The following is a 27,280-nucleotide window of genomic DNA, read 5'->3' on the forward strand; positions in this document are numbered from 1 at the left end:
GGCACTCGCTGTTGAACTGGGGGCTGCTTTTACACAGGAGGGCTTTGGGAAACCTTTTCAGGCAGCTTCCAAGGTTGGGTTCCTGAAGGATTTCCACGGGCTGGAAGAGCTGAGTGGAAGTTTGGGGGGAGAGCCTTTCCAAGTGGGCTCTGGCCCTGGAGTCACCTTGGGGGGTGGTTGTGGCAACTCCTGCAAATTTCCATGGGAAAAAAAGAAAGGAAAAACCAAACCCAGAGCCCAGGTTCAACAGGTTCTCCATTTACCTACTGGAATATTTTCATCTTCCCGTGTCCTTTGTACATTCCTCATTTTCATTCTCGGAACCTGCCAACTATTTAATTTTTTTTTAGTAGCTTTTTTTTTTTTGTCAAGTTTGGGATTTGGGATTTTTGGTTGTTTTGTTTTCTTTGGGGTCCCCCCCCTTTTTTTTACTTTTTAATTTTGTCCAGACTTGGCATTTTTTCCTTCCCAGTCACTCGATCCTTCGTGCTCCAGGAGGGTCAGGATGTGTGTGTATCCACAGCATTCCTCAGTCATTCCATGGCTGAGCAATCCAGAGGCTGGGAGGAGACCCTGCTGAGGGAGAAGGGGTGTAGGAAGGTTGTAGGGACGTTGTAAAGGGTTTTTGGGAGGGGAGAGCAGCAGCTGTAGAGGGGGAATAGCAGCGAGCGAAGGTAGATTTTTGGGTTACCGTTGCCTTTTGGGAATGAAACCCCTTCCCGTGGGAAGGCAGGACTGGAGGCAACCAAGGGATTCCTGCATGTGGTAGAAAGGTAGGGAAGAGGAAGAGTTTGAGGTGTGGGGAGAGGAGGGGGAGTGTTGTAAATACTCATGAGTGGCAGCGATGCAGAGGGCCAGGCAGGGGATCTGATCCCGCCATCCCAGCGCCTGGAATGGCCGTGCCTGTGCCGCTGGATAGGGAGGAGGGTGCACATGGACACAGGGGGTTGGTTCTCTGTAAATGTCTTGTACAGTTCCAGTGCCAAGTACATTAAATTCCTGATGCCTCTCTCTCCTGTGTCCTCCTGTGCTTCCTGCCCGGGGAGGAAGAGGGAGCAGTGGGATTCTCCTCACGTCCTTCACCCTCCCAAAACCCTCTGTCTATGGAAAAGTCCCCATTCAGCAAATCTTTAGGAATCCTATCCTCCAGGAACCTTGGGAAGGGGGGTCCCGCTGGGCCAACTCCGGACAACTTCCAGGGAACATATGGTTGTATCACCGGGACAGATCCCTCCAGTCTCCACAGCGCTTCCCAAAAACCTGTGGGCTGGCCATGTAGGGAATGTCTGGGCACAGCTGGAACTCCTGGGATCCCACCGAGCCCTGATCCGCAGGGAAGGAGCAGCCTGGACTTTGGGGATGGGTTTTACAGCTGAGCTGTGGCCTGGTTTGATCCAGAGGGGACTCTGCCCTTCCCAAGCAGGGAGAAGCTGGAAAAGCAGCTGCTCCTTCAAAAGTAAAAGGCATTAGTGATGGTGGAGCCCAGGGGAAAGGAAATCCTGAATCCTGCTGGGCCTCCCGGAGTCAGGCCAGGCTCAGCCTTCCTCTCATCCTGCAGCCACCGGCAAATCAGCCAAGAACTTCATTTCCCTTTGGAAAAGGGAGGCCCCCCCAGCCCGACTCTGGTGGTTCCCATCCCTGAGGAATGTGCAGACACCGCCGGCTGAGCCAGACTAAACAAGCCGGGCTTTCCTGGTTTCCTCCCAGCCTGAATTCCAGGGGGGCCTGGCTGGGCCTGTCCTTGTGCGTGCCCTGAACCTTCATCCCATGGATGGGGACACCCTGGGATGCAGGGGGGTGGAATTCCCGAGGCTAGAGGGAGAGGGGGAAGCTGTGCCAGCCCCAATCCTGAGGAGCCCCTCCATCCTGGCCATGGCAGCATCCCTGTCCCCATGGAAAGGGGTGTGTGGGCACCTCCAGCCTGGAGCAGCTCCCTCTGGATCCACCCAGCGCCGGAGCCACGTATGGAATGGAGCCAATCCCTCCGTGGATAACAGGTGAGACCCTCCCAGAGTCGGGATCAGGGGCACGGTGGGGCTCATCCCTCTATCCCAACAACTCCCCAGGACCCCAATCCCGAACTCCTCCTCCACGGGGACATCTCTGCCAGGCTCTAATGTGGGATCGGGGTTCCTTGGTTGGGCCTGGAAAAGCCCGGCTTTAGGATCCGCCCTGGAGGCTCCACAGCTCTCCCCTGGGCTTTGGGAACCTCCTTGAAAACAGTGGCTAAAGGAATCCCTGAATCCCAAACGTCACACCCGGCAGCCCCGGGATGCCCCTGCAGGCACTGGGGATCGCACTCCGGCTCAGCCTCTCCCAGATCCCTGAGAATTTCCACGGGATCCTGGGAGATCCTGGGAATTTCCACGTTACAACGTTAGAACTCCGTGGAGTTCATGCCAGGTTTTGTGGAGGTTCCTTCCCATCCCCAAAGGCTTCCCTGTCGGAGCCGCCCCCTCTCCTGCTCCAGCTTTCCCTTTTTCCATGAATCCATCAGCCTCCCCCCCGCTGTTCCGTCTGCAGACGTAGACCCAGACGTCTCCGCACATCTGGATTCTCCAGCTGGGAGCTTTTAACCCTCCGGATTGGGGAATTTTTCCACCATTACCTGGCTCGGACCCCTCAAATGAGGCCGGCGGGGGTTGGGAGGAGCAGCGTCGGCCGGAAAACTCTGTGTGAGGTTTTACCGGCGGCCGCTTCCAGCCTCCCTCCTTCCCTGCGGCTCCCGCTGGAGAAATCCCAGGAAAAGCAGCTGCCAAGAGCCCGGCGGCTCCTGCTCCTGCCTCCCACCAGGGTGGGCTCTGCTCCCCTGTCCCACCCCGCGGAGGCCGTGGATAACTCACGGGATCTGTGGGCCAGCGGGAAGTTCTTTGGGATAATTATCCCGCCGTGCCAACGAGGGGTGGTGGAGCCAAGGGCTGGCCTGGACCTTCTCCCAGGGATTGGCAGGAATGTGGGACGGGACGGGATGGGATGGGACGGGACGGGACGGGACGGGATGGGATGGGATGGGATGAGTGCTGCTCATGGAATGGGAAGGAAGCAGCACTTCCAGTTCCACTCAGCACCGAGGGACCCCCCGGGCAGAGCCCCCTGGGACCCTCCACCCTCATTCTGGGGCTCCCACACCCCCCCCCCAGGTCTGGACCCAACACCTGAACCCCCCCAGGCCTCAAACCCCCCGGAGTTCTGTCCGTGTTGGCTTCTCCCAGCTGGATTGGGATCAGCTCCCCTGCCTTTGGCTCCTGGCTCAACTCCCAAGGCCCTTTCCTGGCAGGTGGGATGGGAAATGGTTGAACCTGGCTCGGCACAGACAGGCAGGGAGCAGCTCCTGGCACGGGAGGAGCTCCAGGGCCTCCCCTGCATCTCACCAGACGGGTTCCCAGCACGGATCACACCATTCCTGCCGGGAATTGCAGCCTTCTATGTGCCCACTGTTTCATCCTCCGGATGGTGACCCCCTCCCGGGTTTATCCCACCTGGAGGTCCCATGTGCTCCTCACTTGTCCCATGGCTTGGCTTCTTGTGGCCTTCCCTGCAAACCCCACCCCTCCAGCTCCTCACTGGGTTATACTGGGATGAACTGGTGCGGTTTCCCTGTGGCTGGGAAAGGCAAATTATCCCGCGCTGTGGAACTTGGTCGGCTGGTCCTGCAGCTCCAGGGACGGGCTGGGGAAGGTCACGGGTGTTGTGGGAACAGAGGAAGGAGGGAGGGAGGGAGGGATGATAGGGCAACCAGATGTATGGATGAAGGGGCAGGGGGAGGGATGGAGGGGTGGGGAGATGGAGGGATGGGGGGATACTGGACTGTCATGGGCACACAGGGAAGGGGAAAGGAGGGAGGGGGAAACAGGTAAAGGGATGATAATGTAAAGTCATGGATGGATGGATAGATGGATGACGTGTTTGGGGGGAGGATACACACGTGGATGGTTTTGTTGGTGGGAGGGATGGATGGAGATGACTGTAATGAGCACATAGAAAAGAAGGAGGGAGGAAGGGACAGGTAGATGGGTGGTAATGTAAATGCATGGAGCGATGGAGGGATGGATGATTGGGCAACTGGATGTATGGATGAATGGGCAGATGGATGGGTGGATGGCCAGAGAAACAGCTCATCCTTTGTCCCCAACCCCTGCTGACCGTAAGAGCCGAGCAAAGCTGCCGCCAGGACGTTCCAAGGTGGTGAATTCCCCCTGTGGTGCCCCCTGAGTAACCCGGGCAGGCCTGGCCACCCTCCCCTGGCACAGGCCCACATCCCTGCCCAGAGCTGTCACTGCGTCCTGGGGGAGCCCCAGGGAGGCCCCACCGTGACTCAGATCCCCGTCAGCTCCGTCGGGCTCTGCCTGCACCCGCCCGGGGATCCCTCCCTCGGCACCTCTGACCCACTGCCAACACCACCCAGGGCTGGGGGGACCCTCTGACGCCCAGCAGACCTTCCCACAACTCCAAACCTCTCCAGAACTGCCCTAACACTGGCAAAAACAATTGTGTTTCACTCCCACTCCTTCCTGCTCAGCCCCTCCCCGAAACCGCCGCCAAATCCCTTAATGAGGGGGTTTGTTGGGATCCAGCTCCACCCAGTGCCATCAGCGGAGCAGTGGGCGTGTCCCCAGGGGGTTGGGTGTCCCTGGGGGTTGGGTGTCCCTGGGGGTTGGGTGTCCCCAGGGGGTTGGGTGTCCCAGGGGGTTGGGTGTCCCCAGGGAGTTGCGTGATCCTTCTTCTCCTGCACCCCCAAAACTCCTGTTTGCTGTGCCAGAATCCCACTCATCCATTGCTGAGGCTCTGCCTCTCCCATCTCCTGCCTCCTCCTCCACCACCCCGGAACTCCCCTGTTTGCTGTGCCAGGATCCCGCTCATCCATCCCTGAGGCTCAGCCTCTCCCATCTCCTGCCTCCTCCTCCTCCACCACCTCAAAACTCCCCTGTCTGCCGTGCCAGGATCCAGCTCATCCATCCCTGAGGCTCAGCCTCTCCCAACTCCTGCTGCTGCTCCCGCCGTGCCGGCAGAGCAGCCAGGGCTGAGGCCGTGCCGGGGCGGAGGCCATGGCCGAGCGGCTGTCGGAGGAGAAGATCGCGGAGTTCAGGGAGGCCTTTTCCCTCTTCGACCGCGACGGCGACGGCTCCATCAGCACGCGGGAACTGGGCACGGTCATGCGCTCGCTGGGCCAGAACCCCAGCGAGGCCGAGCTGCGAGACATGGTGGGCGAGGTGGACGCCGACGGCAGCGGCGCTGTCGACTTCGCGGAGTTCCTGTCACTGATGGCCCGGAGGACGCGGGACACGGACAGTGAGGAGGAGATCCGGGAGGCCTTCCGGGTGTTCGACAAGGACGGCAACGGCTACATCAGCGCGGCCGAGCTGCGGCATGTCATGACCAACCTGGGCGAGAAGCTGACGGACGAGGAGGTGGACGAGATGATCAGGGAGGCCGACTGCAACAACGACGGCCAGGTCAACTACGAGGAGTTCGTGAGGATGATGACGGAGAAGTGAACCCCACCCCCCGCCCCCTGGCCCAGCTCCAGCCCTCAGGTGGGTTTGGCTCGTGGGATGGGTCATCCCGGCGCCCGGGGGAGGTCCCACCACACCCCACCCCAACGGCCACCCCAGGAACTGCTTCTGCCCTGTCCCACGGCTGGAAAAATGGGCGTCCGTGACCCCCCGGCATGAGCGGGACGAGTGGGAAAATCTGTGCCAGGAGTTGGGAAAATCTATGCCAGGGCTTGGGAAATCCACATTTGTGGTCCCTTCCCGCTCCTGCCAGAGGCTGGAAAAAGCCGTGTTTGTGACCCCATCCTGATCATGCCAGAGGCTGGAAAAATCAGTGTCTATGGCCCCCATCCCACTCATGCCCGGGGTTGGGAAAATCCACATCCTTGGCCCCATCCCGCTCATGGCAGAGGCTGGAAAAATCCCTGTTTGTGGTCCCATCCTGACCTGCTCATGCCAGAGGTTGGGAAAATCCACGTCCGTGGTGCCTATTTTTTTTAATTTTTAATTAATTTTGGTTTTAGTATTTTTCTTTCATTTTTTCCATAGGGAGCAGCAGTTGTGGTGGGTCCCCCAAGCCCTTCCATCCCCTCCCGCCTTCTCCACGCCATTCCAGGCTGGAAAAATCTCCTCCCATGCCGTTCCAGGCTGGAAAACCCCCTTTGGTCCCAGTTGGAATGTCGGCAGCGTCTCCGTGGGACACCGGCATCCCACCTGGCAGGAGGGGGACTGGGATGCAGCTGGACATGGGGTCCCCCAGGAGACACCTCGTGTCCATCGACATTCCAGAACCCTCTGGATGTTCCCTGACGTCCCTGAGCCCAATAAAGGAATGATCCCCCCCCCTCTCCAATCCTGATGCTGCCGGTGCTTCCTTCGGCTTCTCCTTTGGATCCCGGAGAGAAACAACCCCCCCAATTTACCCTGGGTGGGATCAACCCCTGGGTCATCTCCATCCCCTCCCACCTCCCTCCTATTTCCCTGGAAAGGTTCCCCCGGTGGGTGCTGGAGACCCTCCAGCCGCAGTCCCACGGGCTGTGTCCGGCCCCATCCCAAATCCCGGCGCTTTTGGGATCTGCTGCCTCCCCTCCCGGAGCTCAGGGAGCCTTTTCCCTCCTCCAAGGCGAGGGAGCCGCTGGATTTATCCCTGAGGGCAAATCCCGAGTGCCCCCGGGTTTATCCATAGCGGTGAATCCTGAGGGTCAATCCCCCAAAAATCCCAAGTGCCCCCGGGAATTTTATCCAACGGGAAATGACATCACGGGGAACCACAACCCAGTGTGTCCCATTCGGGGTGGGTTTTTTTTTGGGATCGTCTCCCTCTTTTCTGCCCCTGGACGGGGCAGGGGGATGGAGCTGGAAGGGCTGTAAATCACAATTCCCACGAACATTCCCAGCTCCACAGCTTTGCATCCCCGCTTTGGTCCCCTCCTGCTTTCTCGCTTTGGGGAAATGAAAGTAATTAATTACATGAAAATAATTTCTTTCCAATGAGTTTCTAATTAATTATTCATGACATGGCTAATCCCAAATCAGCCCTTGAAAACAGAAATCCCTTTCCTCAAAAACACGAGCCCAGGCACAGCTCCCAGGGGGTTGTTTTGCAGCCCCTCCACCCCTTATTTTTCCCTATTTTCCCTTTTCTATTCCCGCCAGGGAGGCAAAACCCGCCCCGCGCTTCTTTTTTCTCCCTTTTTTTCCACGTTTTGCCCTCAATTCCCGCTTTTCTCCTTAAGAACACCCCTGAGCCGAGATCGGAGGGAATTTTTTCTTCCTGCCAGATCCGGGGGAACCCAAAAAGCCCTTCTGGAATCCCGGCGGTTGGAATTGCGGCCTCTGGAGGCGGTTTGTGTTTCCAGTCGTTTTTAAGCGGGAGAAGGAGGGGAGGGAAAATTTAGGAGTTTTTCCCGGGATAAAAGAGCCTTTTGGCTCCGCAGGGATCCCGATCCGTGTTTGCCGGTTTGGTTCGGGGAGCAGATTTCCCAAAGCTTTTCCAGGCTTTGTTTCCCTGCTGGCGGGGGGAACATTCCCGCTGTCCAGGAGTTTTCCCTGCTCTTCCCGGAGGGGGACCGGCTCCGCCAAGAGGCACCGCGGCGGGAAGGGCCCAATCCCGCCGATTGTTCCCAGCTTTTGGGGCCGATTCCCGCAACCCCCAAACTCGTCCCAAAAAAACCCCAGGAGCCTTTTCCCCATCCCGAGCGGCCCCTCTGCTCCAGCGGCAGGGAAAACAGGGACTGTCCCTGCCTTCCCAAAGAGCAGCTCCTGCCCATTTCTTTGGGATGTTGTTTCCAACCTGTTTTCTTCCAGCTGGTGGAAATTCTCCCCCCGCCTCGGATCCAAAGGGGAAGGTTTTCCCAGTGCCAGCCCCTTCTCCAGGACACGGGAAGCATCCCAGGGAAACAAGGGCTGAGGGGACACCGGGGGTGTGGGGGTGTGGGGGGGTGTCTATCCTTTTCAGTGTCCCCTAAAAATTCCAACCAGTGTGTCCTGGAAAGTCTGGGAATGGCATCAAACCGAGCATGTTTTTATGGAATCCTGGACTGCTTTGGGTGGAAAGGACATAAAGGATCATCCAATTCCACTCAGGGACACCTCCCACTGTCCCAGGTTGGTCCATCCCGGCCTGGGACACTTCAGGGATCCAGGGGCAGCCACAGCTGCTCTGGGAAATCCAGCCCAGCCCCTCACAAGGAAGAATTCCTTCCCAATATTCCATTCCCTCTGGCAGTGGGAAGCCATTCCCAGTGTCCTGTCCCTCCATCCCTCATCCCAAATCCCTCTCCAGCAATCCTGGAGCCTCCTCAGGCCCTGGAATGGTGAAGGCACCGCGGGAATGGGACCCAGTCCAGCCTTTTGAGGAATACAGCCCGAGAATTCCCCCTTGGACATGGACTGGAACTCCCTGCATGTTCCATCCCACTGCTTTTCCCTCAGGACAACAATTCCACTGCTTCCTGATCCCCCCAAAGCCTCGCTGGGATCCGGGATGAGCCGAAGGTTCCCCCCACCCCAGCCCAATCCCCCGGAAGAGCCAGACACGGATCCCACCTTTCCAAGCGACTTTTAATCCTGAAAAACCCTCCAAGTGCCCGAATCCATCTCCAATAACCCCCAAACCTTCCAGGGTCCTGCAGCCTTTCCACAGGCCAAGTGTCAGGGCCCCAATCCAGGGAAAATCCGGCACATCCCAGGTTTTGGGGCAGCACCCGAAGCCCGGGATCCATCTGCGCTGGTGGGTGATGCAGGGGAGATTTGGGGGGAAAAGGAGTGAGTTTGGGGTTGGTTTTTTGCAGGACACTCGGTCGGGACACGCAGGGAGAAGAGCCCGGTCAGGAAAACCTCGGGAAGCCATCCCAGCTTTCCAAGATTCCAGGAAAGCAGGAGGAGTTTTCTTTCTTGCCCTGGTGCTTCCCCATCCTCCAAGGGCCGGCTTTGAGTCCCCAGAGATCCCCTTGGGGGCTCAAAAAGCGGGATTTGGGAGCTTTCCCGGCTCCAGGAATCCCAAGGGAATCACCAGGGATCCTCCTTGGGGTTTGGAAGGGGGGGGGGTTATTCCAAATTCCAGCTCGACCTGACCGTGATGGAACCACCTCCCGACTCCTCTCCGGGACGAGCCAAAGGATTTCCAGAGGCCTCCCAGAGGGATCGGAAGGCTTTGTTTGGCGCTGGGAAACTCAGGAAAACTCCTGGAGTTTTGGGGGTTTTCCCTCCCACAAACAGAGCCTGGGAATGGAAAAAACAGAAACCTGCTTTGCTTTGGGTTTGTCCCTTCTGGTGTTTCTATCCCGGGAATTTGGGGAGCTCCAGGAAGGGGAGGGATAAAATCAGGAGTGGCCCCGCTGGGATTGGGTTGCTTTGAGTTGGATTTGGCTTTGGGAAGTCAAAAGAATTCCCAGGAAATCCCGAAAAATCAAGCTGAGGGTGTGACCCAGTCCTTCAGAGATCCCTGGAATTCCAGCAGATGAGCCTCTTCTGCTCATAGCAGGAGATATTCCCAACAATCCACGGATCAGGAGAGACCACGATCCAAACCCGACCTGCAGGACAAAGCTACCTCCAAAATTCCTTGATTTCTCCCAAAAATTCCTTGATTTCTTCCCAAAATTCCTCATTTTCTCTCCAAAATTCCTCGTTTTCTCTCCAAAATTCCTCGTTTTCTCTCCAAAATTCCTCATTTTCTCTCCAAAATTCCTCGTTTTCTCTCCAAAATCCCTCATTTTCTCTCCAAAATTCCTTGTTTTCCCTCCAAAACTCCTCATTTTCTCTCCCAACCTCCCCGTTCCCGTCCCACTGGCGGCAATTCCCAATTTTCCAGACTGTCATTCCCAGTCTGGGACATCCAGGGAAGCCAAAGCCAAGAAACAGAAAAGAAAGGAATTGAAAAGGAGGGAATTTGAAAGGAAAGAGATTTCAAAAGAAAGAGATTTTTTTTAAAAAAGGAAATTTAAAATCAGGAGATTCAAAGGAAAGAAACTTAAAAGGAAGGAATTTCAAAGGAAGGAATTTCAAAGGAAGGATTGGAAAAGAAAGGATTAGAAAAGAAAGAAAAAAAAGGAATTTAAAGGAAGGGGATTTAAAATAAAGAAAATTAAAAGGAAGAAATTTCAAATAAGGAGATTTCAAATAAAGGAATTGAAAAGAAAGATTTTAAATAAATTTAAAATAGATTTTTAAACAAGAAATTTAAAAGAGACATTTAAAGAGAAAAAGAGATTTAAAAGAAAGAGATTTTAAAATAGATTTTAAAGGAAGAAATTGAAAAGAAAGGAATTTAAAAGAAAGAAATTTAAAATCAGGAGATTTAAAGTAAAGACATTTAAAATAAAGGAATTTAAAATAAAGAAATCAAAAGTAAAGAGATTTTAAAGAAAAATTTAAAATAAATAGTTTTAAAATAAAGGAATTTAAAACAAATTTAAAATAGATTTCCTTAAAAAAATTAAAGACACTTAAAATTAAAAATATTTTATTTAAAGAAATTTAAAATAAAAATATTTTAAATAAGTTTACAATAAATAAACTTAAAAGAAAGGTTTAAAATAAAGGAATTTAAAATAAAGAGATTTCAAAGACAGATTTAAAAGAAAGACATTTAAAAGAAATTTAAAATAAAAAAATTTTTAATTGATTTTTTAAAAAGAAATTTAAAATAAAGACATTTAAAATAAAGACATTTTAAATACAGGAATTTTAAAAAAAAGGACTTTAAAAGAAAGTGATTTAAAATAAAGACATTTAAAATAAAGATATTTAAATTAAAGAGATTTAAAGACATTTGAAATAAAGGAATTTAAAACCAAAGAGATGTAAAATAAAGACATTTAAAATAGAGAGATTTAAAATAAATTCAAAATAAAGAGATTTAAAATAAAGAGATTTAATAAAAAGAAATTTAGAATAAAGGAATTTAAAATAAAGGAATTTAAAATCAAAGAGAGGCAAAATAAAGACATTTAAAATAGAGAGATTTAAACCAAATTCAAATTAAAGGGATTTAAAATTAAGGGATTTCAAATGCAGAGATTTAAAATGCAGAGATTTAAAATAAAGAACTTTAAACCCCATTTCAAAGAGCTTTAAAATAAAGATCCCAACTTTAGGACTTCACAGAGAGGGGACAAAAAACCCTCAAGATGTCCCGAGGAGGAGCCGGGAATTTTATTCTTGCTTGGCCAAGGAATTTTTGGGGCCTTTCCTGCAGTTCCTTCGGGATTCCACCCCTTCAGCCTTTCCAGCAAGGTCAAAAAAATCCACTCCATCCTTGGATTTGCCCCCAAAGGGCAACTTTTCCCCCCAGTCCCGGGGTCTGGGCCGGCACAAGCTTGGTGGGAGCTTTTCCCGGGAAGATCCAAGGGAAAAAAGCTTGGAATAAAGGGCCTGGGGAAGTGCCTTCCAAACCCCAAAGCATTCCCTAAAAAAACTTCATCCCTCCAAAACCCTGGAGGCTTCCCTGAGCTTCCCATTTCCGGAGATGCCAAAAGCCGGGATGGCAAGAATGGAATTTTTGGGGAATTTTTCCATCCGGCTCCGAAATCAAACCCCACGAAGGGCACTGGGGGGGAGGGAATTTAATCACAAATGACAAATGAAAGAGTTTGTGCTTCCCATAAAGTGCTTGAGCTCAGCTCTCCCAGCCTGGATCGGGCCCTTCCCGCCTCATTCCCAAAGAAAGGACAGCCGGGATGGGTTCCCAGCAGGAAGGATGGTGGGAGCTCAGCATTCCACCCGGGATAGGGGGGCTCATCCTGCCTTGGAGGGGTTTGTGTTCTCATCACAGCGCTCAGATCTGCCAGGGGCGTCTCCATCCCCACCCAGGATCCCATGGAATTCTGACCAAGGACAATAGGGAACGTCACCTCTGGAATTGGTAATTATGGCTCTGCCCAAACATCACCACCTTCCCCCCGCTTCCTTCCCAAGGACAAAGCCCCAGGAATTCCAGCTGCCAACCTCTGCAGGGGCATTCCCAAGTGGGAAATAAATCCACCTAAAAATCCCCAGAATTCCAGGCAGAGCCTGCAATCCCACAGGGATACACACGTGGGATGCACATCCCACTTATTGCACACGGAGCTGGGAGAGCAGAGGGAATATTTTGGGAGCAGGGAAGCCTCCCTGGCCTTGGAATTGAGCCTGGGAATGGGGGGGACGCTCAGAGAGGAAGGAGCCGGAGCCAAGCCCGGCAGAGGCTTTTCCTTCCTCCTGCTGAGCAGCCAAAGCCTGGGGATCCTCCTGGAAAAGCCAGGCAGGGCCTCCAATTCGTCCTGAGCTTAACTGGGGGAATTAATTCCCAAATCCAAGGTCATTCCCCGCCCACCCCTCTGCAGCCAGCAGGGACAGGTGCCCGCAGGGAATCTGAGAGGGGACGGATGAATCCCATTCCAGGAGTATCCATTTACCCCCTGCCGGCTGCAAAGGCTGGAGCACAGGGGGGTGCCGGGAAAACCAGGAGACAACAATCCCACTCCACGAGCCTAAAAATCCACACCCCCCCTGCCAGGAGCATTCCCGGCCCCCCAGGTGGAATCTGCCCCGGAGGAGAAGGAAGCGGTGCCTCGGAAACGCCGCTGACAGCACTTTGCTTCAATTGACAGCAGCTTCTTGGGGGACGGGGGAGGCAGAGGAGGAAGAGCAGATACTTGGTGGCCTGGCAGCTGCGGGGGGTTTTCCCGCCCGCCCATCCTGTGTCAGTTGTAGGATAGGTACTGGATGAGCCGGGGGGGAATGTCAAGCTTGGAGATCTTCTGCAGGGCCCCCTGGCCGGCCGCTTTCCTCACCGTCACCCGGCACAGCTGGCACAGGCTCAGCGGCGTCTCTGCAACGACACGCGGGATCGGGGGGCTGATGGGATGGAGAGAGAGGATTCCCGGATGGCAACACCTGGAAATGTCCCCAGGGCGGGGACAAGGATGGATCGACCTCCCACGGCCAACGGGGCACCCCAGGGGTTGCTCATCCCCACGGAAATCCCACTGGGAATGAGCTTTTCCCAGCGTCCCTTCCTGGCCTGGGTGGAATTCTTAGAGCCAGGGAATTCTTTAGGAGTTATTCAGGTTAATTGTTTAGGCTGGAAAAGGCCTCTAAGGCCATGAGGTCCGACTGCCGTGGACATTCCTGACATCCGCCTTCAAGGTAGGGAAAAAAGTGTTGGAAAGAATCGAGGGAATCATGGAATTGTTTAGGTTGGGAAAAGGCCTCCGAGACCACGGAGTCCAACTGAATCTGCACTGCCAAGGCCACCACTGCCCCGTGTCCCAAAGTGCCACACCCACAGGGACCCACCAGCCTCCAGAGTCTGCACCCATCCTGGATCTCATCCCGAATGTAACAATCAAAGAGGGAACCCTGGAGTATCTTGGGAGTATTTACAGGTGTAAAGCCAGACAACAATTTACTATTCTCCTATAAGGAATTTTTCCTTTTATGAGGAGGAATTTTTATCCCTGGGAGGATGGGGAGGGGCTGGAATGGGTTTCCCAGAGAAGCTGTGGCTGCCCCTGGATCCCTGGGAGTGTCCAAGGCCGAGTTGGAGCAACCTGGGATAGTGGGAGGTGTCCCTGCCCATGGGGTTAGAACTGGATGGGCTTTTAGTTCCCATCCCACCCCAAATCTGTGTTCCTGTGACTGATTCCCAGGACTGTCCCCCCATCACTTACTCTCGTAGTACTCGAAGCACTTGGCTGTGGGGCTGCTGCTCCAGGTGTAATCCGAGGGTTTCTTGCCCCGGTTGTCCCTGGCGTAGATGTTCCCTCCGAACTCCACCAGCATCTCCACCAGGTCCACGTTCTTCACCTTGGCCGCGTGGTGAAGGGCCGTCTCATGCAGCTTGGCAGCGTTCACGTTGGCCCCTGGGGAGAGAGAGGATCCCAAACCCGTCCAGGAAACCCTCCCTCAACCCAAACACTGGCAGTGCTGGGACTGGGGCGAACAAAGTGCTCTTAAAAAACACACCCAAGGAGCTGGAAAAGATCCCCCCAAAGAAAACCCGGCATGATCAGGAAATTGCTGAGCAAGTTCTCGGTGCTGGAAAATCACGAGTTGTCCTCTCTGGGTTTCTGTTTTCCTTGGAGAGAGGGGGTTTCAGTCCCTGGGATTTGGGGAAATAAGGCCATAGCTGCTTCCTGAATCCAAAGGGCCACTCCCAGTCATCTCCATGGAACATTCCCACTCGAGACAGTGAGAACTTGGTTGGTTGTTTCAATAGGAACATCCCAGATCCAGGAAGTGTTCCAGCCCCACCATCACGTTTTAGTTACGGATATTTTTGCTGAGGAAGTTTGGGTTTTATCAGTTTACAGTAAGAAGTCCTTCTCTACCCCCCAAAACAGCTGGAGTTTGATCAGCAGAGGTGAGGGAGACCTCACTGAGCTCAGAAGATTCCCTTTTGGGAATGTGTGGCCACACTGGACTTCATGAGAATTCATGAGGAGAAACTGGAATTTCTTGGGAATCAATTCATGGGGAATTGGAGTGGTTGGAAGCAAACTTGGCTTAGGTGTGTAACTTTTAGATAATTGTTATCCAACTAAATAAATCCCCTCCCCTGGGCCAAATCTCCTCCTGGACGCACAGGGAAAAACTGGAAGTTCAACCTAAATTCAACCCCCCCAGAACGAGAAGAAAACTGGGATGTGAAACCTGGAGCCAAATGTTGGACCTGACCATCCACCAAAGTCACCTGGGCTGTGTGTTTTGAATGAGCTCTGAGTTCTGGTCACAGTTTAGGGATCGGGAATCACGGGATGGTTTCGCTCGGAACAGACCTTAAAGGTCATCCAGTTCCAAGCCCAACACCTTCCACTAGCCCAGCTTGCTCCAAGCCCCCTCCAACCTGGCTTTGGGTGCTTCCAGGGATGCAGCGTCCAGCTGGGAGCATCCCAAGCTGGATGGAATTTCTGGAATTTCTGGACTAAACATTTGAACAGCAAGTTTTGCTCCGTGAAAGCCAAACCTTCTGCCGTTACCGTCTCTATCCCGGCAGGAATTCCGCTGAGGAGCTGCTTCCCACGGACACCCCCGCGCCCTGCCCACCCACAGCAAGCCCAGGGGTGCCATACCTGCCTTGAGCAGCAGCTTGGCACAGTCCAGGTGCTCCCTGGCACAGGCCACGTGCAGGGGAGTCCCAAAGTGACAGTCGTGAGCCTCCAGGTTGGCGCCGACGTCGATGAGCAGCTGGACGCACTCGGGGCTGCCTTGGGGAAGGGAAGGGCCCAGTCAAAAGCCAAGAATCCAAATGGGATGTTGGGATGGGCCTGGACATTGGGATGGGCCTGTTTGGTGCTTGGCTGTGCACTGGGAAGGCTGTGGAGCCAACACAACAAGAGCAGGACACAAGAAACGGAGAGGCCGGGCTGGAGCCAACCAGGAATCAGGTCAGACCACCCCAAATCCAAGGATTTGCACTAAATCACCTGCTGTTTGCGGAGCTGCTGGCCCTGCCCTGGGTGAGTTTGATCACCTTTAATTCAGCTTAAGAAAAAGCAGGGAATTCTCACCAAGCCTCGGGAAAAGGCTTAACGAGGAAAAGCTCCACAGGAGCTCCCAGTTGTGGATTGAACAACCACCTGATTGTCCAAAATGCTCCAGAATTGAAGGAAAACTCTGTCCAGGACAGCAGATCACAAAAATAGTAGAGGGAAGGAGAGAGGGAGATTAAATCTTACAGAGGGGAAACTGAGGCACAAAATAGTGAATGAGGAAGAGATTTGGTCACAATTATCCAACAGGGAAATTGCTGCTCCCACATCCAGGCTTTCCCGCTGCTCTGTCTGTGCAGGTGGAAGTTTGAGGGATAAATTACATTTGAATTTGTAAAAGTAATTAGCAAATTCTTGCCTGGGAGGGTGGGGAGGGGCTGGAATGGGTTTCCCAGAGAAGCTGTGGCTGCCCCTGGATCGCTGGGAGTGTCCAAGGCCAGGCTGGAGCAACCTGGGGGAATGCGAGGTGTCCCTGCCTGTGGCAGGGGGTGGGACTGGATGGGATTTAAGGTCCTTTCCAGCCCAAACCATTCTGGGATTCCATGGTCCTATGAGTACATCCTCCTCTGATCCAAGTATCCCAAAAGGATTAAGCAGAGGATGAAGGAAGCAAAGAGCAGCTGGGTTTATCCCAAACATCATTTTGGCCTCTGCTGTTTTCCCTTGTTCCCTGGACAGCCCCTCCAGCTGGAAAAGCCGGGGATAGGGACAAGGAGCAGCACAGGCAGCAGTAGCATTTCCAAAAATCCCTGGCCCTTCCTTCCCACCCACCCAACAGGTTGGAAACGAGAACAACTCGCGGTCAAATTAAGGTCCTGGGTGCTGCCTTTTCTTTTGTGGATCCTCAAAGCCCTGAACAAGCAGGGAGAGATGAATCCCCCGGGATTTACCATTCATGCAGGCTTCGTGGAGAGGAGAGGCCGTGTACAGGGGGGGGTTCACCTTGGCCCCGTGGGACAGCAGCACCTTGACACACTCGATGCTCCCCGAGGCGCAGGCGTCGCACAGGGGGGTGCTGCCGTCGATGTTCCTGGCATCCACCTGTGGGGAATCACAGCACGGTGGGGTGGGATGGCATGGGATGGGATGGGGTGGGATGGGATGGGATGGCATGGCATGGCATGGCATGGCATGAGGGGGAAAAGTGTTCCCAAGGAGACCAAGCGGAGCAGCGCTGGCCAAGGTTGCCACCAAATTGTGTCCCCAAGTGCTACAGCCACAGAACTTGGAAATCCCTCCTGGGGTGGGTACTCCAGCCTGTTCCAATTCCTAACCACCCTTTCCATCATGGAGAAATTCCCCCTCCTGTCCCACCTGCCCCTCCCCTGGCACAGCTGGAGGCCGTTTCCCCTTGTCCTGTCCCTGTTCCCTGGGAGCAGAGCCCAACCCCCCCCGGCTCCCCCCTCCTGGCACGGAGGTCCCCCCTGAGCCTCCTTTTCTCCAGGATGAGCCCCCCCAGCTCCCTCAGGAGTTCTCCAGCCCCTTCCCAGCACACGCTCCAGCCCCTCCATGACCCAGCTCAGCTCACTCAGCCTCCTGGACAAGCTCCCTCTGGAGCCTCCGGCTGATTTTGGCTGCAGAGCCTCATCCCAGATGGGGGGTGTGTGTGGGGGAGGGGGTTATTCCAACATCCCCCAAACAAGGTGAAGCTCCCAGCCCCCAGGGCCCCACCTGTGCCCCTGCATCCAGCAGCAGTTTGACACACTGGGTCTGCCCCCTGAGGCTGGCCTCGTGCAGGGGGGTGATGGAGTCGTAGGTGACGGCGTTGACACAGGCCCCGCTCTCGATGAGCTGCTGCAGCTGCAGGATCTCCCCTCTCCGGGCAGCCTCGTGCACTGGGGTCCTGTCGGCCCAGAAGCCTGGAGAGGAAGGGGTAGAAGTGGATGGGGAAAGGAACAGAGCCAGAGGCACAGAGGAAATGTGGGGACCCCACACATCGGGGGGGAACTGCCAGTCGGGAGGTCTGGGGAGGTCCTGGCAAGGGTCACCCTGAGATTCTGTGGCTGCCCCTGGATCCCTGGAAGTGTCCCAGGCCAGGCTGGAGCAGCCTGGGATAGTGGAAGGTGTCCCTGCCCACGGCAGGGGAGTGGAATTAGATGATCTTCAATATCCCTTTGAATCCAAACCATTCCATGATTCCACAGAGCTCTGGAAGTGGCAGCCTCTGAGCAGCATTATTTTGTCACCAGAGCAAATTCAGCAGAATTCCATTAAGGGATTTTTATAGCCAAAAACCACCCCCCATCCTACAAACTGCAGGCTCCTCGAATTTCTCCTTTCCTGCTGCCAAATTCCTTGTGTGGAGGGAGGCTCAGGTGAGGGATAACACATCCCCAGGGATGGGCTCCCACAGGGTTATGGAGCAGGAGGGAGGCTGCAGATGGGGCCAGAATTCCTAAATCTGGGGCCAGAATTCCTAAATCTGTGGTTTAAAGCTTCTGGCTCAGCTGGGAAGCAGGGATGGCTCCTGATGCCATCCGGGAGCATCCAGGGAGCATCCCTGCCACAGGAATCAGCTGCAGCACAGGGACAGGGATCGGCCCTCTGGAGGGGACCCGGAGGCAGCTGCTGTCACAGGCAGGATTTTGGAATTTTTCCCATCTGCCTCCAAGGTTGGAACCATCTCAACCCCCCAGCTCTCCAACACGGATCACACACATTCATTTACGGAGGAATGGGGATGATTCCCCGTGTCCAGCTCTCCCAGGAGTTTATCCCCTTATCCCTTGCCTTGGGAGAGGCCACTTGCTTCCCAAATGGTCCTGCCCACCCCAGAACTGTCCTGCAACCCCCAAAACCGTCCTGCAACCCCCAAAACTGTCCTGTCACCCCCAAAACCTTCCTGCAACCCCCCAAACCCTCCTGCCCACCCCAAAGCCACCCTGCAACCCCCCCAAATCCTCCTGCCCACCCCAAAGCCACCCTGCAACCCCCCAAACCGTCCTGCAACCCCCCAAACCATCCTGTGACTCCCAATCCATCCTGCAACCCCCAAAACGGTCCCGCACCCCTTCAAAACCACCCTGTCACCCCCAATCCCAGCCTGTCATTCCCAATCCATCCTGACCTCCCCAAAAGCTACCTTGTGAACCCTGTCACCTCCAAAACCACCCTGTCACCCCCAACACCATCCCGCTCACCCCAAAACCGTCCTGCAACTCCCTAAACCACCCTGTCACCCCCAAATCCGTCCTGCAACTCCCTAAACCACCCTGTCACCTCCCAAACCACCCTGTCACCCCCAAATCCGTCCTGCCCGTCCCAAACCCGCCTTGCAACCCCCAACACCATCCCGCTCACCCCAAAAAAGTGCTGCAACCACGAAACCCGCTCTGCAACCCCTAAAACCACCCTGTCACCCCCAGTGCCCCTTGACCTGCCCCAAGCCACGCCGCTGGCGGCAGCCCCCGTCCCTTCCCAGCTCCGTTCCCAGTTCAATTCCCGGCTCCCCTCCCAGCCCACGCCACCCCCCGGGCCCCACGCACTGATCTCTCCCCTCAGGGAGCCGCTGCTGACGGGGCTCTCCATGGTCGGGCCCGCCGGCTCCGGCCTCGTCCCGCGCCCCCCTCACGGCCCCTCACGGCCCTCACGGCTCCGCCTTCCCCGCACGGCGCCGGCCGCGGAGCACCGCGGGACTTGTAGTGCCGGGGAGCCAGGCAAGGGGGCGGGGGCGCTGGGACTGGGGGCACTGGTGTGGAGGGGAGAGAAACTGGGGGCGCTGGTATGGAAGGGACTGGGACTGGGGACACTGGTGTGTGTAGGGAGTGGATAAGGGGGCACTGGGGCGTGTGGGGGCGGTAATGGCGGACTGGGGACACTGGTGTGTGTGAGGAGAGGAACTGGGGACACTGGTGTGTGGGAAGAGAGGAACTGGGGACACTGGTGTCTGTGAGGAGAGGAACTGGGGACACTGGTGTGTGTGAGGAGAGGAACTGGGGACACTGGTGTCTGTGAGGAGAGGAACTGGGGGGACACTGGTGTGTGTGAGGAGAGGAACTGGGGACACTGGTGTGGAGAAGAGAGAGGAACTGGGGACACTGGTGTGTGTGAGGAGAGGAACTGGGGACACTGGTGTGGAGAAGAGAGGGACTGGGGGGATTGATGTGTGCAAGGAGCAGGTAATGGGGGCACTGGGGTGGGGACAGGGGAACTGGGATGTGCAGGAAGGGGATACTGGTTGCACTGGTACGGGGAGCAGATACTGGGGGCACTGGTGTGTGTGGAGAGGGGTAATGGGGGCACTGGGGTGGGGGTGCTATGGTACTGGGACAGCACACTGGGAATGGCTTCCCAGTGCCAGAGGGCAGGGACAGATGAGAGATTGGGAAGGAATTCCTGGCTGGGAGGGTGGGGAGGGGCTGGAATGGATTTCCCAGGGAAGCTGTGGCTGCCCCTGGATCCCTGGGAGTGTCCAAGGCCAGGCTGGAGCAGCCTGGGACAGTGGGATGTGTCCCTGTTGTTGCAACTGGATGGTCTTTAAGTCCTTTCCAACCCGACCCATTCCATAATTCCATGATTTTGCCACGATCAAACATTTTGCTTCCAGAAAGGTCTCGTACCTCCTGGCTCCTTGTAAGGAGCAACAATTAATATTTAAACTCTGTTTTCAGGCTTACATTGAAAAAATCCAGGATAAGCAGCACAACTAATAATTTTTAATAACAACGCCAATACTGATTAAAAAAAAATGGTGGAAAAATGGCAAAGGGACTTGGGAAAAAAAAAAAGAATCATTTGCTCCCTGCTGAAAATACTCATCTGCATTTTGGCACTTTCTGGTCATCTTTGACTCATTCCCTGAGTGTGGTTTTACAGTTTGCACCATTGAGAAAACTCCTCTAAACGAGGTGGGTTTTTCTTCAGGGCTTTTCTGGAGGGTTGGGTGGGTGGGTTTTGACTTTGGTTGTGACTCCCCCCACCCCCGAACTATTTTAATGTCTGTCAGAGCAACAGAGTGGTTTCTTAGGAAGCTTCTTAAGTTTCTTAGGTGCCAAAAGAATTCAGGAAAAACCTCAGACATAAGAACAAGTTCAAGCAGAAAGTGAAAACCTTAAACTGTGTCTTGCTGTGGAGTATCTACACTGCAGGAACACACCAGGGACAGGGGTTTTTTTGAAGATTTTCCCATATTTTTGACCAAATTAAAGGTCTTGGGATGGTCTTTGCTGGGGTATTTTTGAAGACTTTTCCCCTGTTTTTTACACAACAGAATTAAAGGTCTTGGGCAGAATTTGGTTGTGGTGCTGCAAGATCCTAAAGGGATTGAGGGAGTTTTTCTGGAAGGATGGGGCAAGACACCTTTAGGGGATGAGATAAATGTTGGCAGTGGTGTAGAATAAAGTAGAAATTTGGGATCAGGAACTTCCAGACTTTGCATTTTATCCTTTGGTTAAGAAGCTGTGGCTGCCCCTGGATCCCTGCAAGTGTCCAAGGCCAGGCTGTGATAGTGGGAGGTGTCTCTGCCCATGGCAGGGGGTGGAACTGGATGATCTTCCAGGTCCCTTCCAGCCCAAAGCATTCCATGAGCTCTGATTTTAAAGAAATAAGAGAAAAACCCAGTTTCCATGTATTCCTGTGTCACCTTCTTCCCCAAGGCAGGAGCAGGGGAGGGAGCAGGTCCTATCCATGTTTTCAGGCTGTGTTAGTTCACTTTAGGCAGCACCTGGCCCTCAACAATGAGATCTCACCTAGTTATTTGCTCTTGACTCATTCCATTGCTCCTCATTTCCTTGGGTGATGGCACCATTCATTTGGGTCTTTTATTGTGAAGAAAAGAGGAAATAGAACTTTGAGTGGCTGCTTCCCTGTTTTAGACTCCCAGGACTCCATGAGTCAGTCTTCAGAGAAGCCAAAATAGAGCCTTGCCAGGAACTGAGTCCCCACCAGGGTGAGATCACAGGCTCTCCTGTCGCACAGTTTACACCCCAAAAAGTTGGGCAGCACCACAGGAGGAGCATAAAAACTCCAGTTAGAAATGGTTTGGCCTCCAGAGGCTCCAGTTACTCTCCCCTCTGCAAAATTATATGGGATCATTACAGGCTGGAAAAGACCTTGAAGATGATCAAATCCAGCCATCAAAATCGATGATAAAATTCCTTCCAAGTCTTTGTTTTTCTAATAGAATAGATCAGTTCTCACCTGAAATCCTCTGTTTCCTCACCATAAATGACCCCCGCTGCTCAAACACTCGTGACAGGGACTCGGGGGTCACGTTTGAGGTGTAAACCTGGGTGTTCTGGCTGTGGACCTGCTGATTTTTCACGGGACTGAGGCACTTTGAACTCCCTGCTGCTGCCAGGGCAAATTCTTGGGATGGGTGGCACATCCGTAATGGCACATTATGGGTAATAAGTCACTCATAAGTGAGCTGTCCTTTTGTTCCTTCTGCTTTTTATCCCCCCTATGTTTGCCAGTCTGCCCTGCCAAGGGCTGAAAACAGCCTGAGTGAGATCAGCAGAGCACAGATACCCAAATGCCAGCGAGGATCAGGAACCAGCCTATCCGTGGATTTATTACGGATAATAATAATTTAGCATTGGTAATAGTAATTTACTTTTTAATATTCTCACGGATCTTGTTACCAAAAGTACCTGGAATGGCAGGTGGGCTCCCCTCCAAGACTGATCTCCCTGCACAGCCAAACACATGATCCGACTTGGGCACAGGGTGTTCCTCCAACCTCTTGTGTAAGAGGTTGGGCAAGGCCAGATCTCCCTGTTCCCTGCTCCAGCTTCTGTTGCAACGTCACGATTTGCTGTACTTTTGGTGTTCCCCAGAGGCTGCTGAGCCTGGTGGAACCTAAAAATTATCTGCTCCTACTGTTCTGATGATATTGTGAAGAGGCAACTCAGAACCATCAAAAGGGACGCTCAGCCCTTCCCTGATCCCCTCAGGTTCTTCCCTCTCATCTTTTTTATCCATTCTGGCCCCTTCCCTCATCTTCTCACCCCTTTTCCATGGCCTTCCCTTCAGTCCCTCAGCCCCATCCCACTCTCTTGGAGCATCACTGAAAGGATGTGGAACACAGGGGACTCTCCTCTCTCCCAGTCGGAGTTGGTTTGGGAAGGAGGAGACATTAAAGGATTCACCTGAGCAAGCAGGGCAAGAGAATTTTCCCCATGGAGCTGGTCAGACTTGTATGGAGAGCTGTAGGGTAAGCTGTGCCCAGCTCTGGGGTCCCAACTTCAGAAGGACGTGGAGCTGCTGGAGAGAGGTCAGAGGAGGCCCCGGAGCTGCTCCCAGGGCTGGATCCCTCTGCTCTGGAGCCAGGCTGGGACAGCTGGGAATGTTCATCCTGGGGAAGAGAAGGCTCCAGGGAGACCTGAGAGCCCCTTCTAGGGCCTAAAGGGGCTCCAGGAGAGCTGGAGAGGGACTGGGGACAAGGCCTGGAGGGACAGCACACTGGGAATGGCTGCCCAGTGCCAGAGGGCAGGGACAGATGGGATATTGGGAAGGAATTGCTGGCTGGGAGGGTGTGGAGGGGCTGGACTGGATTTCCCAGAGCAGCTGTGGCTGCCCCTGGATCCGTGGAAGTGTCCAAGGCCAGCTTGGATGGGGCTTGGAGCAACCTGGGATAGTGGTTTATGTGCAACTGCTCAAAGCCAAACTCTCTCCCTTCTGGGCTGATCCAAACAGATTCCAGGTGCTGGTGGAAAACCAGATTTATCTACTTTTTCTGCTTAAACACTTATTTCCCTGTGTGTGTGGCCTGGGACTGCAGGGGTACCCCATGCCATGAGGGACAAGGGGGACATGGAAGACAGGGATGGGGCTGAGGGCTGAAGGGAGGCACTGAGGTGAGAGCCACAGAAACGGGGTGAGGAGATGAGGGAAGGGACTAGAAAGGAGAAAGAAAGATGGAAAGGAAGAAAATCCCTGATCCTGAGGGGATCTGGGAAGGGGTTTGTGGGGGAACTAAGGGACAGCACTGAGGGGGAAGGATTGAGGTCAGGGAAAGGGTTCTGGGCATGATTTTAGGAGTGAGGGAAAGAGGGGTGAGGGGAAAGGTTCGAGGGGGGCTGAGGGAAGATCCAAACCAAGGGGCTGAGGGAAGACACTGAGGGGTAAGGATCGAGGTGAGGGAAGGGGCTCTGGGCATGATGTGAGGGATAAGGGAAAGAAGGTCTGAGGGGAAGGGGCTGAGGGGAAGAGGGAAGGGGTTGTGGGACCCTGAGGGAGGGTCCAAACTAAGGGGCTGAGGGAAAACACTGAGGGGGAAGGTGAGGGAAGGTCTGTGGCCATGCTGTGAGGGGATGAGGAAAGGAGTTTTGGGATTGAGGGAAGGCCTGAAACAAGGCTCTGGGAAAGTCACTGAGGTGAGGGATGGGCTCAGAGCGGGAGAAGACTGAGGGGATGAGGAAGGGCAGTGGGAAGAGCTGAAAACAGGCATGGAGGACTGAGGGGATCAGGAAGGGTGTTGAGGGGCTGAGAGAAAATTCTGCGGGGAAAAGGGCTGAGGTGAGGGAAGGGGCTCAGGGAATGACCTTGAAGTGTGAGGGAAAGAGGGGATGAGGGGAAGGGTTGGAGGGGACTGAGGAAAGGTCCAAAACAAGGCACTTGGAAAGGCACTGAGCTGAGTTATGGGGCTTAGGGCAGGAGAAGACTGAGGAGACAGGGAAGGGGCAAAGGCAAGACCAGAAGATGGAGGGGCTGAGGGGATCAGAGGGGGCTCAAAGGCAACTAAGGCAAGATCCACACCAAGGAGCTGAGGGAAAACATTGAGGGGGAAGGATTGAGGTGAGAAAAGGGGCTCTGGCCATGGTGTGAAGGGTGAGGGGACAAGGGGATGAGGGAAGGTCCAAAACAAGGCTCTGGGGAAGGCACTGAGGTGAGGGTTTGACTCAGGGCAGGAGAAGAAGACTGAGGGGTCAAGAGAAGGGGCAGCGGGAAGAGCTGAAGACACGAACTGAGGTGATCAAGGAGGGGATTGAGGGAGGCTGAGGGAAGATCCAAACCAAGGGGCTGAGGGGGGAGGACTGAGACGAGAAAAGGGGCCCTGGACATGATGCAAGGGGTGAAAGAAAGAAGGGATGAGGTGAATGGGCCGAGGGAATGAAGGGAGGGGTTGTGGGACTGAGGGAGGGTCCAAACCAAGGGGCTGAGGGAAAACACTGAGAAAAGGGGCTCTGGCCATGTTGTGAGGGGAAGAGGGAAGGGACAGCGAGAAGAGCTGTGGACAGGCGCGGGGGGGAGGGGGCTGAGGGAAAACACTGGGGCCGGAGCCAGGAGCCAGCCATGAGGGAGCAGCGCTGAGGGACGGCGGGAAGAGGGGAAGCCCGGGCATGGCCACCACGGCTCGGTGCCGGCGGGAAGGAGAAAACCAGCGGACAGCCAACGTGGCTGAGTGACCGCGGGAAGAGGAACACCCGCGGACTCTCTTTCCGGTTCAGTTTTCACTTTCTCTTTATTCCTCCCTCCCCCCTCCCCGCCTCACGAGCTCACAGGCACGCACACACATTCCGCCGCTCCCGCCCTCCATCCCCTCCTCCCTCTCGCCTTCCCTCCCTCCCTTTCCCGGACATCCCCTCACTTCCTGGGGCCGGCGGGTGGCGGCGGCCGCCCCGCACCGCTGTGTCCTCCGGCGGGGCAACCATGAGGGCGGCCTGAGGGAGCAGCGCCGGCCATGGACGGGCGGCGGGGCCGGCAGAGCGGCGAGCCCGCCGCGGGTGAGTGGGGAGAGGGAACGAGAGGGCGGGCGGCTCCGGCCCGACCTCCCCCGGGACAAGGGAGGGTTAAAGGCTCCATCCCGAGCTTCCCGGGACGAGGGAGGCTTGAGGGTTCCGTCCCGAGCTTTCCCGGGACGAGGGAGGGTTGAGGGTTCCGTCCCGAGCTTTCCCGGGAATGCGGACGGGGCGGGGTGGGTTGCTTTATGCCCCATTTTCCTGGGAAAGGAGCGCGACCGACTCCATCCGACCCTTCCCTCGCCTTCCCTGGGACACGGGAGGGCCACCGGTTTCATCGCACCTTTCCCTAGCGAGAAGAGGGCGACCGTCCTCATCCCACTCTTCCCTGGGTAGAAGGGGGTTACCAGCTCCATCCCACTTTTCCCTGGAGAGGGGAGGATTACTGGCTCCATCCCACCCTTCCCTGGGAGAGGGGAAGGTTACCAGCTCTGTTATAAGTTAGTATAAGAATTTAGACAACTCAATTCCAATTAAACATTGATAAATTTATTAAGCAAGCGATAATAAAGCAAAACAGCGCTGGGTGGCCTGGAGGGCAAGTGCCCTGCCGAAGCACACACCAAAATGTAGTAAATGTTCCTTTTTATACATTTCCAAGTCCCGAGTTTTTAATGCGGCTGCGTTGAGGCTTGAGTTTGTAGCTCATTCTTAAGTGGTCATCTGGTATTTGTCAGAGATGAAAGGTGCAGTTTCTTATCAGTTGTAAATTTTACTGATACTGATACTTGTTTGCTTAGCAAGATGTCTGCAATTATTTTTACTGATACTTGCTTGATTAACAGGATGTCCATGAAACTTATCTTGTTGAATTATAACAAAAGTTCCTTATTCCCTCATACACGTAAGATTTTATGAACAAAGTTAACCCTTCTATTACAAGCTCCATCCCACTTTTCCCTGGAGAGGGGAGGATTACTGGCTCCATCCCACACTTCCCTGGGAGAGGGGAAGGTTACCAGCTCCATCCCACTTTTCCCTGGAGAGGGGAGGATTACTGGCTCCATCCCACCCTTCCCTGGGAGAAGGGAAGGTTACGGTCTCCATCTCGCTTTTCCCTGGAGAGGGGAAGGTTATGGGCTCCATCCCATTTTTCCCTTGGGAGGGGAGGATTACCAGCTGCATCCCACCCTTTCCAGGGAGAGGGGAGGATTACTGGCTCCCTCCCAGTCTCCCGCGAGTGGAAGAGGATTAGTGGCTCCATCCCAGCCTTCCGTGGGAGAGGGGAGGGACACCAGGAACACCAGCTCCATCCCACCCTCCCCTGGCTGGAAGAGAGATCCCGACTCCATCACCCCCTCCCCGAGGGAGAATAGGATTACTGGCTTACCATCCCACTTTTCCCTGGGGAGAAGAGGGTTAAGGGCACAGAAAACAGCCTTTTTTTTTTTTTTTTTTTTTTAATTTCCTTTTAACTTTTATTTTCATTTTAAGACTTTGGCTTTTTCCAAGCTGGTTAAGTGATCCCAAATCTTCGTTCGCGAAGCCTAGCCATGAAGTGATCCCAAGGCCTGTGCAGATAGATCTTCCCCTTTTTGGGGAGGAAATTTCCCCAGTATCCCGTTTAAACCTGCTGGTCCGGGGAAATGCTGCCAGTGGGACACTCCCAGAGCCCTCCAGGAGGAGAAGGAAAAGCCTCCCTGCAGAGATGATCCCGAGTGTGGAATCAGCCAGGATGAGTTCCTGGGCTGTCCAGGGGGGATCCCACACAGGGAAAGCAGGGAATCGGGATGGGGGATGGAGAAGTTGGGAAGGTGATCCTGAGGAGCTGCCAGGGCTGGCATTGCTGTGGATGCTCGTTGTTCCAGCTCATCCTCAGCATGGGATCAGGCCAGGAAAAGCCAGGGAATCCAGGCTGTGGGAAAGGAGCAGCTGAGCTCTGGGAGTGTGTTCCCTGGGCTCTGGAATGTGGAGGATTTGGCAGGATACGAGTGTTTGTAGCTCCTCAAATTTTAAGGTTTTAAACCAAAAACCAAACAAACAAACCTCCCCCCCCCCAAAGAAAAGCAAACTCTCTGTGTAAGTGGCTGGAAATCCCAGTGGCTGGAAGTCCATGGGTTTTCCCTGTGGATTGATGGCAGGAGTTGGTGTGTGGGGAGGCCTTCCAGAGGGCACCCAAAAAAAAGGGATG

General features: G+C 54.4%; 3 protein-coding genes across 3 annotated transcripts in view; 2 read left to right on the forward strand and 1 right to left on the reverse strand.

Annotated features, from left to right (window-relative positions):
• The first annotated feature begins 4,748 nt into the window (after window positions 1-4,748).
• LOC126645125 (calmodulin, striated muscle) lies at window positions 4,749-6,327 on the forward strand. Its single transcript, XM_050325128.1, has 2 exons — window positions 4,749-5,534; window positions 6,042-6,327. The coding sequence occupies exon 1, from the start codon at window positions 5,046-5,048 to the stop codon at window positions 5,493-5,495; it is 450 nt and encodes a 149-aa protein (XP_050181085.1). The 5' UTR covers window positions 4,749-5,045; the 3' UTR covers window positions 5,496-5,534; window positions 6,042-6,327.
• Window positions 6,328-10,793: 4,466 nt separating this feature from the next.
• On the reverse strand, window positions 10,794-19,082 carry ASB13 (ankyrin repeat and SOCS box containing 13). The gene is made up of 6 exons (XM_050325018.1): window positions 18,955-19,082; window positions 17,141-17,328; window positions 16,360-16,510; window positions 15,050-15,184; window positions 13,649-13,840; window positions 10,794-12,807 (listed from the first exon to the last, which is right to left on the reverse strand). Exons 1-6 carry the CDS (start codon window positions 18,995-18,997, stop codon window positions 12,680-12,682), a joined length of 837 nt encoding a protein of 278 aa, XP_050180975.1. The 5' UTR covers window positions 18,998-19,082; the 3' UTR covers window positions 10,794-12,679.
• Window positions 19,083-24,890: 5,808 nt separating this feature from the next.
• Window positions 24,891-27,280, forward strand: part of TASOR2 (transcription activation suppressor family member 2) — a 35,536-nt gene continuing 33,146 nt past the window's right edge. Inside the window, exon 1 of the mRNA XM_050323501.1 lies at window positions 24,891-25,134. Within this exon, the coding sequence (XP_050179458.1) occupies window positions 25,092-25,134 (43 nt within the window). The 5' untranslated portion in view covers window positions 24,891-25,091. The remainder of the gene's footprint in view (window positions 25,135-27,280) is intronic.

This window comes from Myiozetetes cayanensis, unplaced genomic scaffold (assembly GCF_022539395.1).
Source record: "Myiozetetes cayanensis isolate MyiCay16 unplaced genomic scaffold, myiCay2020 scf3, whole genome shotgun sequence".
Taxonomy (NCBI): domain Eukaryota; kingdom Metazoa; phylum Chordata; class Aves; order Passeriformes; family Tyrannidae; genus Myiozetetes; species Myiozetetes cayanensis.

Excerpts from the sequence above, each read along its gene's own strand:
- ASB13 (XM_050325018.1), bottom strand. The coding sequence starts at position 18,997 with ATGGAGAGCCCCGTCAGCAGCGGCTCCCTGAGGGGAGAGATCA. Across the intron at positions 13,841-15,049 it reads CAAGCTGCTGCTCAAGGCAG|GGGCCAACGTGAACGCTGCC; the intron begins GTATGGCACCCC and ends CTCTCTCCCCAG. Across the intron at positions 12,808-13,648 it reads GTGCTTCGAGTACTACGAGA|AGACGCCGCTGAGCCTGTGC; the intron begins GTAAGTGATGGG and ends GTGTCGTTGCAG.
- LOC126645125 (XM_050325128.1), top strand. The coding sequence starts at position 5,046 with ATGGCCGAGCGGCTGTCGGAGGAGAAGATCGCGGAGTTCAGGGAGGCC.